The 18,805-nt window shown below is 38.2% G+C and overlaps 1 protein-coding gene across 3 annotated transcripts in view; it reads left to right on the forward strand.

The window, feature by feature from the left end:
• The first annotated feature begins 31 nt into the window (after nucleotides 1-31).
• LOC139137739 (protein brambleberry-like) overlaps nucleotides 32-18,805 on the forward strand; it is a 36,656-nt gene continuing 17,882 nt past the window's right edge. For all 3 annotated transcript variants that reach the window (XM_070706000.1, XM_070706001.1, XM_070706002.1), the window contains exons 1-3: nucleotides 32-262; nucleotides 13,724-13,852; nucleotides 15,237-15,422. In XM_070706000.1, coding sequence (XP_070562101.1) covers nucleotides 32-262; nucleotides 13,724-13,852; nucleotides 15,237-15,422 — 546 coding nt within the window. The remainder of the gene's footprint in view (nucleotides 263-13,723; nucleotides 13,853-15,236; nucleotides 15,423-18,805) is intronic.

Genomic DNA, 18,805 nt, shown 5'->3' on the forward strand with positions numbered 1-18,805 from the left:
TTGCCTCCTAACACTGCAAGACGCTGTAAACATGTTTAAGTCGCATCTTATCCTATTTTTATACATGTCCTTCAACCTGACGTCTGGGTTTCTCTGGTGGTCTTCTGGTGAGAACCAAAGCGGCAGCAAAGAACATGATGTTCCCGCACACATGCACAATGGCCGTGCTCCATTTGAAATGAAAACCGTAGACGAAAAATTTATCGCCAGTGCGCAACAGTATCTGTCAGAGTTGTCCGAACTAGATGTGTGTCATCACAAGGTAAGTCAACAACAACCGAATGTATCAAACTGGCACGGCATTTATACAAGAGCAGGTTGTTTTGTGCGGTGTCGAAATGACTTGGTTGGGGCGGGACATTGCGAGGCCGAAACGACTTGAGCCGAAACGACCAGTTAGGGTAACACCATTTGATTTCGGGGGGGGGGGTATGGAGGATTTTGAGAAAAAAAAATTTGTCGCCAGGTGAGATAGAAGAAAAAAAAAATTGATCCTGTCATGGCCTGAGAAAAAAAAAATTGTCATAACAGACAGAAGTGAAAAAAAAAATTGTCACAATGCACCAGAAATTAGCAAAATTTGGAAACCCTATTCTATATATTCTTTGCCAGCGCGCCGCCATAGGCGGCGCAAATGTTTTTACCACAAGCAATTCTTATGTTTTTTTCCCAGCACTTATGATATAAGCATGCACTACATAGGTCTACTTTACACCTCCGTACACTCAATGTTTTCCTTCCCTTTTCTGACCCAAGAAATCATATTTCAGGATTTCTGTTGCAATATCTCAATGGCATAGGCACTATCTAAAGGGGACTTTTTGACTTCTGTAAATTGTGAAAATTTTAAAACACAAGACAGGAGTCAATAAACTAGTGTTAAAATCAATATATTATTCTCTCAATATAAATATATTAGGAAGATGTACAAGTTGACCATGAAAAATTGAGGAACAACAAATATAATGAAATACAAGGGAGGGGGTCATGCACTAAAAAAATTGAAAACTTCAGGGGGGCGTTACTCAAAATGTGGAGAGGAAGAAGGGGGCAGGGTTACTCATTTTTTTTGGCGAAACAAATTGAAACACATCTCAGATTGCACCATTGCACACATCCATTACTCAAAATTTTCAATGCGAGAGGGGGGCACCCCCTCTCGTGCTCTCCCCCCTTGGGTCTTCTAACAGTTTTACTGGTAAAAGACAAATTTAAAATACCTTTCGGATTGCACTACACTGCACCGTGGCGCACATCAATTTCTCAAAATTTTCACAGGATCTAGGACAAAACTGAACTGTTGTGAATTCATCCTTTATTATCACAGAAACATGTTTTCATTTACCTCAGTTCAATGACCATTTTGACAGTTAAACATACCATATTCATGCTTTTCATTAGAAGCTGGCAGCTGGAGAAATGACACAAGAAGGTCACAGATTTTCCATTCCTGTATATTTATTTATCTTCAGTCTCTGGCAAACAGAACTGTTTTTCACAAATTGTATTGTCATTGTTTGGTTGTTGAATATTGTGACACAAACACTGATCATGCATAAAATGTAAAAAAATATTGCAGTGTTTCAATGTCATTTTCAAACAGTTTACCGAGTGCAAAATAACCTGAAACTCCTCTCAGATTGCACCATTAAACACATCAATTTCCCAAAATTTCCAATACGAGAGGGGGAAACCCCCTCTCGTGCTCTCCCCCTTGGGGTGTTATAACAGTTTCACATAGTAAAAAAATTAAAAAACACCTCTCACATTGCACCAGACTGCACCATTGCACACATCAATATCTTAAAACTTTCCATGCAAGATAGGGGAAAGCCCCTGTGACACTTTCCCCCTCAGCCTCTCACGTGTTCTCCCCTGTACTTTCAAATTCTGCCCGGTCAGATATCCTAGTGAAAACCCTGTCATAATACCCATCCAAATTAAACAATATATTATATGGTTAGATACTACGTGAGCTTTTATATCTTTATTTTATTGTGACTTGCAATTTCATTTTGATGGGTTCACCTTTTTTGAACCATCATGAGATAACTGATGATAGTCTAGCAGAGTACATCAGGATTTCAAAGGTCTTTACTGTTGCTGTATTTTGTAAATTTTACAAATACATTTATTTGTATTTAACTTTTCTAAGTGGGCGGGATCAGTCAAAATTTTAGAGTTAGAGAGGGGAGTTACTCAAATTCATCATGGTTGAGGGGGGGGGGCATCACTCAAAATTTCTGAGTTTCAGGCCGTAAATAATGACAACGCATCACAAACTTGATGACAAAGAAAAAAAAAATTTGCATTGCTACTCCATTTGAAAAAAAAAAAATTGACGCAGCTCTGACAGTAGAAAAAAAAATTGCTGTCACTGTGACAGGAAAAAAAAATTTGCTCCCATACCCATTTCCTCCATACCCCCCCCCAAAATCAAATGGTTCTCCCCTTACCAAGGTCATTTGACCGTACTTCAGCCAGCGCTGTCCACTGCACATGTGACATCAGGACATGTTTTTGTTCTGCTTGTTGCAATGTTGCCCTTACCATGGAGGTTTAAAGCCCCATGTCCCAACACTTCGACCGTTGGCGCGACCTTGAAGCGTAAATATGACCGATTTCCTAAAAAAATCCATATTTTATGATGAAACTTGGACTGGAACAGTGGAAGCAGGTTGTGTAGTCCTCAATCCCTATTTCTCGAATTCGTGCTTGTTGACATAGACTCACTATAGTCCTTTGTTTGCCTTTAAACTTCAAAAGTTGTCAAATTCAATTAATCGATTTGTATCTACCGTATCTGATATTGATAACAGACCTACCTAACCCTTGTTAGAGTAAAATGTTTAGACGGACTTTTTACACCTAAATACAATTTCAAAACTGCATAGAACTGCTCTTTAACTGGTAATGTTATTCAGTTAACACCCAGGTGTCATTAGCTATTATTCTCTCTGATTGGCTTTGATATGGTATACCCTTCCATTTTTTGTTGGTGAGCCCATAGACAGTAGCCTCAAAAATAAAATCTATGCAAAATTAGTCAAGATATTTCCAACAGCGTACATTCTCATTAGAAATCTAAAAAAAATCTTTTTCATGTCCACCGACTGATTCCAACAGTGCTTTTGTTTGCTTTTGAATAATTGTAGATTTTCAAGGACCTATGGCAGACTCATATGTTTAAAAGTAGAATTGTATGCTTTTATAATAAGGACATATATGGTTTAGTAAGACATAAAGGTAGAAATCTTTGATAGCTCATTTCAGGTTGGCTTTATCAAAAATGGTAAAAAATAGCTGCTTAATTATTGTACAAAATTAAAAGTATGTGACTCAATCCTCACAATTGTACAATAGATACACTCCTTCCATTGCAGTACTCATTTTGATTATTCTGATGATTCTTTAGTGTAGTATATTCACCCTATATACATTAACAAGTGTTGAGTGATGGAAGCCACCAGGATTAGACACTATCTCAAGTATCCAATAGCAACCAATGACATGTAGTTTAAATGAAATTATGTTAATAAAGTAGAATTCTAGTTAATGGCTACACTGTATGAATCGTGTGTCTTTCTAATCAAAAACACAACATTTAGGTTGGTCCATCATGACTTAAAGGTATGGAAATCGATCCCAGGGCCTAGGATTGGCACATGTAAAACAGTGTGTATCTTTGGGTCGGAGGCGGAATAAACTATGAGTGTATCTATTTATCCAGGAAATCTTAATCCCGACTGCCATGTTTGTACGCACATAGAGTCAGTCGACACAAAAAACAACATGAGGAACAAACAGGCAGTGGTTTTGAACAAAATCAATGTACCCGGTACTTCACCGATGTCTGTAACTCCATACATGAAAATATTCATAGCTTGACGCACTTTGAACATAGCTCGTAACAAGGGACAGTGGAAGGCTCATGGAACTACATGTACAACTATAACAGCCACTCATGTAGTTGGTGCACAGTGAAGATTTTTCTGATCAACAACTTTGACGGATGGTGGACTGACCTTTCCTACCGCAATTGTTATCTCCCTCGATTCAGCACAAAATTTTTGTATGGACTGCTGATGCGGTGTTTACAGTTGTTCTGTGGCGGTAAATCCTAGTCGTATTTACGTCTGCTGCGTAAACAGTCACTGAATAAACTTTGCACGCATTTACGAGCACTGGATATTTTTACCGTTTTTAATCGAAAACCGTCCGTATACGTGTATGACGGTGACAAAAACAACACAAGGAATCTGGCGTACATTGTTACTGAATTACTTTGACCAAAAATTTTTGCGTTAAAACACCCAAATGCCGAATGATGATCATACAGAACTTTGCAGATTTCTGGACTAAACGACCCCAAACCGACCGGATCTCAGTCAACTGTGCCGGGCTCGACGTCTACTCTATCAGTGTCAACTCAAACTTTCACTCCAGACAACTTTACCCCACAAACTGGGAATATACTAAATTGACCTTGAAAAAAATTCAAACTGATCGTATTGAAAAAATTTTACCGGGGCCACGGAGCAAATTAAAAAAACCAACAAACCCCAACAGAAACAGGGGAATGATCATTAGTGTGCAAGGTCGCTGTATTATATGTTGTCAGGGTAAAAAAAATTTGGACGGTACAAAAGGCAGGGCAGAATTAGACAAGATTACGACCAATGTGTTACTGCCGATGGTACGTAAACGTACTGTGTATAGCAGGTAGTTCGGTGTCCAAGTGAGAACACGATTCCCAATATACCACGGCTGTTGATTTGAGCTGCCTCCGATCAAAAAATTTTCAATACAAAGACATATCAATTTTGCGAGATTATAAGTACCTGCTGTCTTCTTGCCAAATAGCTGTGATCAAGATCATTATGATAGAAGCAATTGACCACCGAACACCTGCTTGCTGTTCTTATACACAACTGTAAAAATTGATTATTCCTGCTGGGAAATACAACAGCAAATATTGCAATGTGAATTTCTTACTATCTTCCTCGCAATGGTTTTACATCGGTGTCTATTTTATCATGGTCACTGGACCCATTTCTGACGATTTTTACAAACAAAGAATCAGTTCACACTCATCGTGGGAACACATTGCAAAGACGTTCCAAAAATTTTAATCACATGAAAGATTACCGTAATCCCCGTTTCAAAGACGTAGGAAATGTATAATGGGTAGTTTATCTTGAAATATCCCGAGCTCAAGCCTCTAAATACAAAATGCTCTTTCTTCTGAATAACTTCTCGACAACTTTACAATCAAACTCCGGTCATCACATGAGTTGAATAGAGGTAAATATATGATTTTTAGTATATAGGGATACACCATAGGATAGAAATTTTTTGACAAAATGTCATGTGACCTCGATAACCTTTTACCTAAAATACACGATTATGTCAATAAATAAGTAACCACAAGTGCTATGTCCTTTATATTTAGAAGGATGGGAGACCTTATGACAACACATGCTTTACCTCGTTAATTATGCCCATATATAATTGTGGGCAAGCCAATAGAGCTAGAGGTCTGAATTTTGGCATATATGGATTAATTAGCAATACAATGTTTTATTTTCAAAATGTCACGTGACCTTGATGACCTTCAGGGATGGAAATACTTTTTTATTTCTTGTGGCAAAAGTTTGCCACCAGATATAAAATCAGGTGGCAATTGTGAAAAATCTGGTGGCAGTTTAACACATCATGTGATCGGTATAATACAACATTTTGTCATTGCCACATACTCATTCTAATTTCTAAATTCTTGAAAATATTGTGAGTACACGTCACAAAAGTCAACCCATACTGCAGGCCTCAAAAAAAAAAATTTCAAACTTACTAACCGTGGGACACGTGAATTTCATTTTACTTGCCCGAGAGGAAAATTACTTACCCTAAATTTCTAATAACTGTACCAGTAATTTATAACAGAGAGCAAGAGTTTGGCCATATGAAGTGAATTCAAAGAGGGAAAAAACAGATTAAAAACATGAACTACATCTTGTTAAAATGAAGGACTATTACCAAATCTGAAATGTCGCAGAAGAAATGTGAGAATACTTTAGTCTTTTCTGTAGATTTGGCCATCTAGAAAACATCTTTGAATTTTGAATTTTTCCACAACCTAATCCAAATTAAAATCTTTGCATAAGAGTAATAAGATTGTGTGATTTACAATGTGCATGGCTGGCTGCTGCTCTTTATTATCAAGATGAGATCACTAACAACTGCTCTGCTAGTGTTTATCTGCCAATGCATACTCACATGTACATCTGCAACCCTTTTTGTTTACATGTTTGCTCACTGAGCACAGCAATCTTTGAAAGTTTTATTTTGATAAATGTATTCGTCAAAGAGAGCAGATTCAAGTTTTGTTTTCGTTACTCTTCAGTGCAGATTTGTTTTCTGTATAGTGAGAGCCGATCCCTAACAAACAAGGTCACGTAATTTGAAACTGTGTGCATCTCACGCACTACGTATAGCTGCAATATGTGACCTCCTTGGTCAACTGAGCCCGTTTCGACTACGATGTAAACTTGTACTTTTTCAACTGGGTGTTGATTTACGTTGAACAGTAAGCATTGCCGAGATCCATGGCTTCGAATAAGTTTACATCCATTTACCAAGCACATGGTGCAATTACACTATCGCGTGAAGCTGATCGACTGTCATACGACTCATACACTTGCACAAAGAGAATGGCAACCCCTGTCAAGAGCATACCACTTTACGGCACACATACAAAACAGTGATGAGTTCACTCCGTGTCGTCGGAGAGAACATGTCGCAAAACTCTGTTTTTTACGACTTTTTGTGTTGTACGACAGCAAGAACGATTATTTTGCAATGTCGGGCGGATTTTCAAGGGTTTTCAGAAAAAACTTCTGAAAGTTGAAGGACTAACAATGATTGTAGGCGTGTTACAGATCTAATGAAATACGTTTTCAAGCTTGAATTGTCGAGAGCTTAGTGAATTCAACCGCTGGTGCACTTGCCCGTCGGACGGGAAGCATATTGATTTTACTTGCCCGAACGCAAAATTCACTAGCCACGGGCGTCGGGCGATAGGAATGTTTGAGCCCTGTACTGGCTAATGAATTGCAAGTATTTATTATTATTTAATTCATGCAGGCTGCAGTTTGGCTTTGTTTTCAAAATGTCACAACATGCTTTTATCTTGTGCTGTATGACTGCATATGCGGCTATCACAGAGGGCAACAACATGTCAAGTGTACAAAAGCTGCTGTCATCGATATGGAGATTAGCCAATCACAAGTTTGGATTCACGCTATGTTTTCATTCATGCAAAAATGTCGCAATAAGTATGGGTTTTTTTTGCTAATGAGTTTTTCCGCCGTCAGACAACGCGTGTTCATTCAGTGTTCCAATATTCAAGCCGTAGGATCAATGACATGATGACCCAAATTTAGTGGCAGAAAAATACCACCAGAAAAAAATTTTGGTGGCAGATTGACAGTTTTTGGTGGCAAATGCCACCATTGCCACCGATTATTTCGGACACTGACCTTTGACCTTGAATATGCATATATATGCATAACTCAGTAACCACAAGTTCTTTTAATACGCTTCAATTTGATAGGATAATAGACCTTAAGATGTCACATCTTGTACCTCATTTATTATGCACATATGTATTTCTTGGCTGGCCAATACAGCTAGAAGTCTGATCTTTTTTCCCGATTTAGAACCATAACTTAGACATGCCTCTTGTTTCAAATTGGGAACAATGACATAGACCTATGTGTCCATAGATCTGAACATATACACTCCAGTGATACTTCTTAATGACCTCATTTCCCTGCCCCATCAAGACTAATACTCCTATTACAAGTGGGGACTATGTCATTGTCAATGACTTGTTACCCTATAGCATAACTATGGTAAAAGTTTAGTAAGTTTGGTTAATTAATTCTAATTTGCATATTTAATGAATTTTTGTAATAAGACTACCAGTATACTCAAGAACTTCTTAAGCAAATGTGATGGCCATACTTTTATCAGCTTGTAGAAACATCATAGTTAAGAAACAATTATTTTTAAAATAATGCTACACCATGAATACTGTTTTATGTGTGATTATTTTTTTCAATAAAATAAAAAATGTGTTCAGTGGGTTTTCTCATAGGAGTGTACGTTAGCAGTAAGGGGTTCGTAAAGTTGTGTTTGCGGCACCATCTTGTGGTCAGAACCAGTAAGCCCTTTCAACCTCGCTCTCATGCATCGAGCAGCCATAATTTCTGTGTGTCGCTACGAGATTCAGTTCCTGCTACATCTATCTACAGTCACACCAGTGGAGCCAGTACGACATTCGGTAAGAGGTTTATTTTTGTATCCGTATTTAGAGCATGTGTTAACTTTGCATGTACCGATAATATCTGTGAGTGAATGAGAGTTGAGAAGCTGTGTGCAGAAAGAAACGGCCTCGAAGGTTATCCAAAGCACGTCACTGATAAGTCGTGTCAAAACGTGTGGCAACATCTCACCACACATCGAGTAAACAGTATGGCCCTAATTATGGTCTAGTTTAAAAAGAGTATCTAAATTTACGAGTGATCGACTGTAGTCGTGTTTTCAATATTCACGGAGTTCATTCGAAAAATGTTAGTCGCGTGATGACAACGCCATTGTTTTACAATTAGGGCTTGGGCGTGCATTAAAAATAACCGTTCCCTGATTTCTACCACACTTCGATTGAAATGATTCTTATAGTGGAAACTGAAAGTTCAACCCCGATTTGCGAGAATTTTTGGTTGTTTTTGGGCATCGTAACTTTTGTGGAGTACGAGTAGGGGGCCCCTGTAAGGTTGTGCCGTCACGGACGTAGCGGAGTAAGCGAATGTAGTGTTTACATGGTTCAAACTAGGATATATTTTCATTTTAGCATACCGAGTCTGAAAACAAATGACCCTCCTGGTTTCACTTTAGTAATTTGTATTGTCACTGATATAGTGAAACTTGCCAAAATGTCCCGATAGAACTTGTAGACCACACCGTTTTCCCGTTAAACACAATTCCCGAATGGCGTCATTTGTTATGCCAATCAGATTGAGCGTTCTTCCGCACGCTTTCCAATACATTCGACATTACATAGTACAAGATATCGTAAGACGTAATCGTTGCTATGATTAGCGGAAGCGTTTTCATGCCCTTCGGCATGTCGATAGGGGCCATGAGGTAAATTTTCTCAGTAAACGCAATATCAAGAGAAATACGAGCGTGCGGAAGTGGGGCAAAGAATATGTAAAGACATTAACACTTCTAAATAAACAACAATTATCAAACGTTTATAACCCATGGTTTGCAAAATGTAACTGGCGCATTTTTCTTTCCGACCATTGTATGGCGGTGCACGGACAGTGGGCTATCGCCACCGGAAATAATCACAATATAGCAAAGCATTTCTGTGTTCAAGATATGACGGTCGATGAATTTCATTCGGTTGTAAAACGAATTTTCAAATTACCCCTCTGTGTCATAGTGTGGCGTTCAAATTATGGCTAAACATTTCAGTTTAAAATGTTGAAAAATGAAGTGTAGTCCACAGTTTGTTTCAACATATGCATATTTATTACTGGTATGTTATTTCATTTCAATAATTTAGCCCATCTTTAGTGTGTATATTGGGTATAATTTTTTGTGTTTGTAAGTTTTAGTTTTCTTGTTAAATTTGTTTTTGTTATCTAGTGTGATTGTGCATTTTTTTTCCTCTGTGCAGGTGGTGACTCCTGGCCACTTTTTCTGTGCATTGTATTGTTCTAGCTTTGTTTGTCATGTTTCATGTTGTTCTGCTTTGTATCAGTTTGTATGTTCATTTGAGGGCCCTGGGGAAGATAAGCATCTTTACTGAAGCTTACCAGGCTACCCTCGTTAAACAAGGTTTAATAAAATAAAAATAATAAAATGTATTTTTTATTTCTTTGGTCCATATTTGTTTAGCAGTGTTCTAAAATTTCTGAACAATTTGCAAATTATTCTGATGATATTTCAGATGCATATATTTGTGGTGATGATAACATAGTTGGTACTTTGTACAAAGATTGTAAATTTTGTGAAGTCCACTTGCAATTGAAACATCAACTGATAATGGTGTATTAGTTTCCTATTGGATTTATATGTCAGAATTGCACAAATCTGTGCTGAATTAGAATAATGACACTGATCAAGAATCCCATCTGATTTCAGTTTTACAGTGGCTATTGGGAGAATGTTGTTCGCAGAGGAAATGCATAATGTGCATTGAATGTAAAATCAAAATATTTAATATGAAATTTAAATCATTTAGTGAATCATAGCTAGACAACCTATCTCTGACATATTTTTCTTTCTTTTGCAGTACTGGTATTCACTGTGTCTTTACTGCAGCTGCTAATTAAAAAAAGAGCCAAAATAAATCAGAATACACACACTTAGTACACAGACATTTGACAACAACATCCAACAGTGACATTGACAATACATACTAACAAGCAGAGCTTGTTAGTTCTAGAATATACAGAATATTATCTCATATCGTGAGTGTCTGAATATTATTCTGAATTGTATTCCAAAGCACATTCTGAAAGTACTCTTCTGAAAATTTCACATTCTTTGCCACTGCAACATCTCCCTAATACATACTGATGACCCACGGTGTCCACTCAAGTCTCACTTTGATTCATTGTTGACATCATAATCGATCCGATGTACACAACAAATGTTTGATCGGTTTGCACCTTTGCGCGTCCCCTCGTAATTGGCAGCTGTTTGAATGCTTTCATCTATTGTTTGTTGGACGCTTCGAACACAGCATCAAAACAGTTTTGGCATCAAAAATCAACTCAAAATGGAAAAAATGAGAGAATTTCGCCAACAAGGTGATGCCACAAGTATTCACAAAACATAATATGTTGGAACAGTGCTTTAATTTACACCATGATTGTTGAAAGCTCCAGATTTTCGGGAGCATTTGTTGACGCTCAGTTACCATGTGCCACTCATGTTGGATTATGAATGCCCAGGGAGATAGGGGTATTTATAGGCTCCCCCTGTCTTTAAAAGTGTAGGTTGGTCAATCATGACTTAAAAGTGTAGGTTGGTCGATCATGTAGCCAATCATGACTTAAGTGTTAGCTGATAAATGAGAAATATTGCTTTGAAAAAAATTGTGTTGGCAACATGCAGCTCCACCTTAAGAAGAAAATATGTTGAACCATGTCCATACATCTGAAACAGGGATAGAAATACTTTTTCATTTCTGGTGGTAAACTTTTACCACTAGAAATAAAATTAGGTGGCAGTTCTAAAAATCTTGTAGCAATTTGAAGTGTAAATTACAACATTACAGAATATTTTCTGTGGCATTCAGTCAGTGTTCACTGTATGATACCTCAAGTTGTCATAAGCTACAAGCTTCACATGTGGGAAATTTATGCAGTCTTTTAGACATGACCAAAATGTTCCAGCCACACATCTACAACTTTTCTGTGTAGGAGAAAGCATTTTGTAGCATAGTGGCTGTGTACATATGATTATTGTGGTATTTAGGGCTCTGGTGTTGTGTCATAGTTGTGATCGAGCGGGCTCAATAGTATCTCGAGCTTAAGGGACAAAGTCGGCTATTTTTCATGAATTTTGTTTGATAGGAGATACTACTTATATTGTTTGACATGATGAAAGATACTGAATGAATGTGTGACCATGCATATATTCGACCCCAGTTTTAGACAAATTAAATTAAACCATTGCGAAAATGAATTAATGGTCATGACCATTAATTCATTTTGTGATGGTTTCATGCATCGTGTCTGTTAACTAGTAACATTTTGCAAACTAGAACTCATCTGCCTGATGACTATATCCACCTCCGAGAGATACGATTGCAACTTTAATTAATGGCCCACTCATCAGCATCAAGTGATATTCTTTGACGAGTTAGAAAATCATTTGGAGAATTTCTGATGTGAATTTTAACTTGACCACACACACTCACATTCTCTGATGCATTTACCGTTCTCGTTTTGGGGAAATTTTCTGTCTTAAGATGAAGTTACAGTAGACACATTCAGCAAGTTCAGGGTTTTGCGGTAGTAATTGTGAAATAATACTTTACCAGTACATTACCTTTTATGAACACCATTTTACTCAGTCCTTACATATTTATGACATTATTCTCGTGTTATTTATTAATTCATCTTGAAGAGAAGATTTTCATTCACTCTGCTATGGAATATACACAGAGGTTTATCTATATGACTTGTAAGTTATTAGTAAAATGAAATGCTGAACAGATGAATGGAGTTGGTGTTTTGAATTAAAAATGAACAAAGTGTATACAGTATCACATATAAACATACACATGAAGTCTACTAATTTCAATTAAATGACAATGTCCCACATTAGAAAAGACAGTTCATCACACATCCTGCCAGGCAAATGCGTGATTGTGCCTTGAAATATTACTGTACCGGTACCTATGGTTAGTACAATGAATGGTAGTTACATTCTTCATTAAAACGTACTTATGCCAATTTATGTAACTGTGGATCTCTTTACCTGATCCTGATCATGTAAATGTGCACCATACTCCAAGTTATTAACATGTCATAAATGTAAATTTATTTCTGTATTATATTTATGGGGCTGTGCTTTTCCTAGTTCTTAATATGTAATTATACAAATTTATCAATTTATGTAAATGTGCTTATGAAGTGTGTGATACTACCACCCATCTGGTTTAGTCGTCCCTTCACACACCTATGCAAAACCTCAGCTACAATACTGCAGCTCTGACTGTGGCTGCTGTTCAGGCTTGCTGGCTGTAGGGCCAATCTGCAGGTCTGGCTTGCTGGCTGCAGTGTAGGGCCAATCAGCAGGTCTGGCTTGCTGGCTGTAAGGCCAATCTGCAGGTCTGGCTTGCTGGCTGTAGGGCCAATCTGCAGGTATTGCTTGCTGGCTGCAGTGTAGGGACTCAAAAGCTCTGCATGGTAGGGCTGTGTGTTACCTGCTACTTGGCCTTCCACCAGGCCTATAGCCAGTAACACACAGCCCTGCCATGCAGAGCTGAGGCTTTTGCTGCAGGTCTGGCATTACTGTAGGGACTGTGGCTTCAGGTCTGACTTGGCTGCAGGGACTGTGGCTGCAGATCTGGCTTTGCTGTAACATAAGGGACCGGTTGCTGGTAACTACAGTATGTACAGTACAGGCTCGGTACACTGGTAACTATGGCACAGAGTACGTACAGCACAGAGCAACAGTTCAGCAGCAACACTGTTGACAGAAACAGCATCAGCAGCTGTAACAGAAAACACAGAAAAGGATATGTCTGTCATAGCCTTTTTGTTTGCAGGTACCTCACTGTAAACAACTCAATATCTACATGTATGTCCCTCTTATTAATTATGTCATATTTGCAAACTTCTTGCAATGCTGATAAACACAGGGGCTGCTCTAAACTGTATGAAGTTCAGAGTTCATTCAGCCACAGCCCCTCCAGGATTGAGGGACTGTTCTTTACCTAGCTCTGATGGCAGTAAACATCAGGCACAACACGTTTGATACCCAGTATATCAATTGACTAGATTGATCAGTATATACATGTAACTCAAAAGAGTCTGTGGTACTCTACAGAAAAATATCTTTAAAATTCACAAAATGAACCAAACTATGGCCAAACTCTCATAGTTTTCTTATTCTTTCAAAATCAATTCTGCAGGTTGTATCTCAGTTGAAATCATCATGCAATGACATAAATGAGGAAGAAGTGTCAAAACTCGGTGTGGCATTGTTGAATTGTCAATCCCAAGCTGAAGGAAGACAAACATATACTTGCACGGAAGACATGGTGAGTGTAATTATCATTTCCAATGTCAGAGCCATCATTATATGAGGTTATATCGAAAATACTGCAAAGGATATTCTAGGACATTGGTGCGTCATATCACCCAATACTAAGCACACATGTACAGCAATACAGCGTGCAAATGTCGGAGTGCATCCTTTACGGTATTTTTGTGATAATCTTATCATTATACTTCTTACACTGGTGAATTGGGCATCAAATACTGTGAGTAATTGACCTTTTTCTAGCAATGTCAACAATTATTCTTCCGATTTATAGTGCAAGCACAGTGTGAAATGTTATTTTGGATGTCAACATGCTTCTGGATAGCCTGTGCCCAGAGCACGAGACGTAGTCTGGCACTCGTCTTATGGGTCCCTTGAAACTGTTCAACAGTGAACATGCAGATACAGCCGAAGGGATAGGGGCACCTGGAAATGATTAATGTTATGGTGTTCCATACGGCCCCTTGTTTTAATAATTTTAAAAAATGTATTGCAAAGTAGTGAGTAATTGTTCATACGTTCCGTTCACATCAGTCCTACTCTGATTTCTATAATATATCAGTTGAAGGAGATGTGGATTGAAGCTAACTAACTTGTGGTGGTGTGAGACTAATAGAATCTCACACCCCCAAGGACCTGGGATCAGATTTCTCACACGAGTTGGGGATATTTTGTGCGGCTCGTGTGAGACAAAATATCCCCAACTCGTGTGAGAAATCTGATCCCAGGTCCTTGGTGCGTGAGATTCTTTTTCTCACATGACCACAAAATGCGTTAAATTCATATTGGACACGTACAATATTATCAAAAATCGTGACAACTCTGTCGTCTGCCGCTGTACTTTGACCTGCTTACTTTGTAGTTCTAGTCCGTGTGTTACTCGTCGTGCCATTGGATAACATTTTGCGCGTGGAACAAAACAGACTGCTTATCATCCAATCAGAGGTCGTGTAATATTTACTGCAGAGTGTGGGACCGTTTCTGAGAGTGTGGGATCGATTTATCCCGCACTCTCGATCCCGCACTCCCAGCAGCCAGGAATGTGAGAATGAAAGATCCGTTGCTTGAGGGCGCTCCCAGAGAGTGATGGATCTTTCAGTCTATGGTACTGTGAATAGATCGGAATTTATCAGGCTCTCAGAATTTTACAATACTTTAATCCTGTTTGTTTGAACTTCTTTTGCAGCTTGTGGAGTTTTGACCGTATTGTTTTTGTGAAAAACAGAGGAGTTACAAAAAGTTTGCACCTTGACCCCTGGTTGTCATTTGTGACTTTGAAAAAGCTAGATTTAAAGTTTATTTTAGGTAAGTTGGAGCGAGGGTTTTGGTTTGAAGGTGTGTACCACCTTGACTTGGATCTAATTGTCAGACTTTATTTTCAGGGCATAGGAGAGTGTACATCTGGGATGGATTCTAACACATGGAATGCATATCATATAATCAGTAATCGTGTCAGAGCTGTTTGTTACTCAGCTAGACAACAACAATTCCAATATCGAACACAACATGCCGTCAATCAACTTGCCATGACAGCAGAACAACAACTCCACCATGTCAAACAGTTACAGGTAAAGTTTTATTTGTAGTCTGGGTTTGTGTCTCATCCTTGCAGAAACTGTCATTGTCTTTCAGATATAGTTACAGTCCAAAGCAAATCCAACCATCCAGGCTTGCCTCAGGCCCTTCTAAGGTGTACCCGAGGTGAGCCTGAGACGCGTTTTAGACAACAGGTAGATATGTAAGAATTTGCTGAGGAAACAAATCTAAAACAGAAGACAAGCTTGGTAAAATCAAAATTTCTAGTCAGGCTTTCGCCTGCCATGATGTACATTGTAAAAATTCCTCTCATACTTCTGCAACAGATGATTTATATGATGATATTGTGGAAGCATTACGTCTTGCTACTGCTGAAAGTTTGCCTTCAAAATTCACTAGTAATAAGAAATGTGTCCCTGGTTGGAATCAGTAAGTATGTGAAGGATTAATTACCACACCTTGGCCCAGGACGCATTTATTTTATGGCGTGATAATAAGAAACCTAGAAGTGGGCAAATTTTTGATGTCATGAGGAAAACTGATATATTAAGTATGCTTTTAGTGTTGTAGTTCAAGCTGATTGCATTTCAGATGTTTTTGTCCGGAAAGACAAAAAAACAGTTTTGGAAATATGTGGGTTGTCCTAAAAAGTCTACCACATTATCATCGTCAGTTGGAGGATAAAATGGGTGTCAAAATATAGCTACCATGTGGCGTGAGCACTTTGCCGGGTTATTGTCATCTGTCTCAAATAACAAAAGTGAATTCTTTGTACAAACGAGTGTGTCTAATGTTAGCTTCACTAACGAAATGATGGTCACACCTGCTGAGGTTACCCAGGCCATTGACATGCTCACTGTTGACAAGGCTGTTGGACCAGATGCCATCGTCTCAGAACACATTAAATATGTGCTTTTGTCGTTTTGAGTACGTTCATGTCAAATCTTTGATGTTCCATACATACATGTGCATGGACTTTTGCCTTCTCGTTTCAAACAATTATCATCCCATCGCAATCACTACATGTACATCTTTTTTCGAAATTATATGAAATTATCATCTTAGAAAAATGTAAGCACCATTTCAACACAAGTGACCATCAGTTCAGTTTCCAAAAAGGCCATTCTTTTGAAAGAAGTTATTGATTTTTGAAACTGGCATAACAGTCCTGTGGTCCTGTACTTTCCTGATACCACAAAAGCATTCAACAGAATCAATCATTGAACATTATTCCATAAACTGATCAACAGATCAATTCCTATATATAGTCAGATTGCTGATGTACTGGTACAGACATCAGAAGTTAAGTATTCGATGGGGATCATATATTATTTGACCCTTTTCCAGTGAATAATGGTATCAGGCAGGGAGGTATACTTTCGCCTTGGCTTTTCGCAGTGTATGTTGATAATCTTAGTAATCAGCTGGACCCTACCAAGTAATCAGCTGGACTCTACCAAGTAATCAGCTGGACTCTACCTAGTAGTGATCAGCTGGACTCTACCTAGTGATCAGCTGGACTCTACATGTACCTAGTAATCATGCAGCTGGACTCTACCAAGTGATCAGCTGGACTCTACCAAGTGATCAGCTGGACTCTACCAAGTAATCAGCTGGACTCTACCAAGTAATCAGCTGGACTCTACCAAGTAATCAGCTGGACTCTACCAAGTAATCAGCTGGACTCTACCAAGTAATCAGCTGGACTCTACCTAGTGATCAGCTGGACTCTACCAAGTAATCAGCTGGACTCTACATTTACCTAGTAATCAGCTTGACTCTACCAAGTAATCAGCTGAACTCTACCAAGTAATCAGCTGGACTCTACCAAGTAATCAGCTGGACTCTACCAAGTAATCAGCTGGACTCTACCAAGTAATCAGCTGGACTCTACATTTACCTAGTAATCAGTTTGACTCTACCAAGTAATCAGCTCGACTCTACCAAGTAATCAGCTCAACTCTACCTAGTGATCAGCTGGACTCTACATGTACCTAGTAATCAGCTGGACTCTACCAAGTAATCAGCCGGACTCTACCAAGTAATCAGCTGGACTCTACCTAGTGATCAGCTGGACTCTACCAAGTAATCAGCTGGACTCTACCTAGTGATCAGCTGGACTCTACATGTACCTAGTAATCAGCTGGACTCTACCAAGTAATCAGCGGGACTCTACCAAGTAATCAGCTCGACTCTACCAAGTAATCAGCTCGACTCTACCTAGTGATCAGCTGGACTCTACATGTACCTAGTAATCAGCTGGACTCTACCAAGTAATCAGCTCGACTCTACCAAGTAATCAGCTCGACTCTACCAAGTAATCAGCTCAACTCTACCACATTTTGATGATTCCTTGCTGGAAAATGTGTAAAGCATATTTTGTATGCAGACGACATTGTCCTTATCTGTCCTTCCATCAAAGGAATAAACATTCTTATCAAATGCTGTTGCAGTTTGCTGATAATAACAATTTTGTTTTCTATGCTAAAAAATTGAAATGCCTTCTAGTTAAACCAACACGCTGTAAAATCTCCCATTTTCCTAATGTTTATATCTTAACAATACAATTCTGAAATTTGTCGACAAACACCGTTATTTGGGAGTAATCATAACTCTGGTGATGATAACGACGACATTCTCTGACTCGTAAATTTTATAAATGTTCTCCTACAGTGAAGCTAATACTTTTCCAAAGTTATTGTCAATGTATTGCTCACATTTTTGGAGTTAAATGGAGTTACACTAAGCAGTGTTTGAATGATGTGCGTGTAGCTTATAATAATTCTTTTAGAATCTTGTTAAATATCAAAAACTGACTCGGCATCAGTGATACGTTTGTACGGAATTGTGTCACGACTTTAGACAGTAAGCAGCGGACTTTGAGAGCACGCTTTTATATTAGACTGAACAGGAGTCTTAACACCTTGATAAGTGCTGTTATGTCTGATTATGTTAGAAAAGACAGTAAATGGTGGAAAAGGCCTTATCTGTGGTATTTTAATCGATGTCTTCAGTTTCTCTCTCTTAAATTTTTTTTTAGAATAGTTTTAATGTCACATTTGACTTGATGTTGTCACACAGTGTATTGTTTATTTTTTTTCGATTTGCTGTCAATCTTTTTATCAGTTTTTCTGTGAGTTGGTTCTTGAAATAAAGATATTATTATTATCATAATTATTATTATTATAAAAAGAAAAAACTTTCATTAAAAGTTGTTCTGCAACATCTTACTCTTTATTTGTCACTGTATGAGCTTCAATTCAAATATAAGCTTTTGTGTGTACCTAGTGGGTGTTGGTTACACTACCAAATTAACGCTCTGGGTGTTTATTAAGCTCCAGGTATGCCCCTGACAATTTACCAATTTTTTGAATAAATGCGTAAATGCGCCGGGTTCATTATCAGAAAATTTCGG

This window comes from Ptychodera flava, chromosome 7, assembly GCF_041260155.1.
Source record: "Ptychodera flava strain L36383 chromosome 7, AS_Pfla_20210202, whole genome shotgun sequence".
NCBI classification, from domain to species: Eukaryota; Metazoa; Hemichordata; class Enteropneusta; family Ptychoderidae; genus Ptychodera; species Ptychodera flava.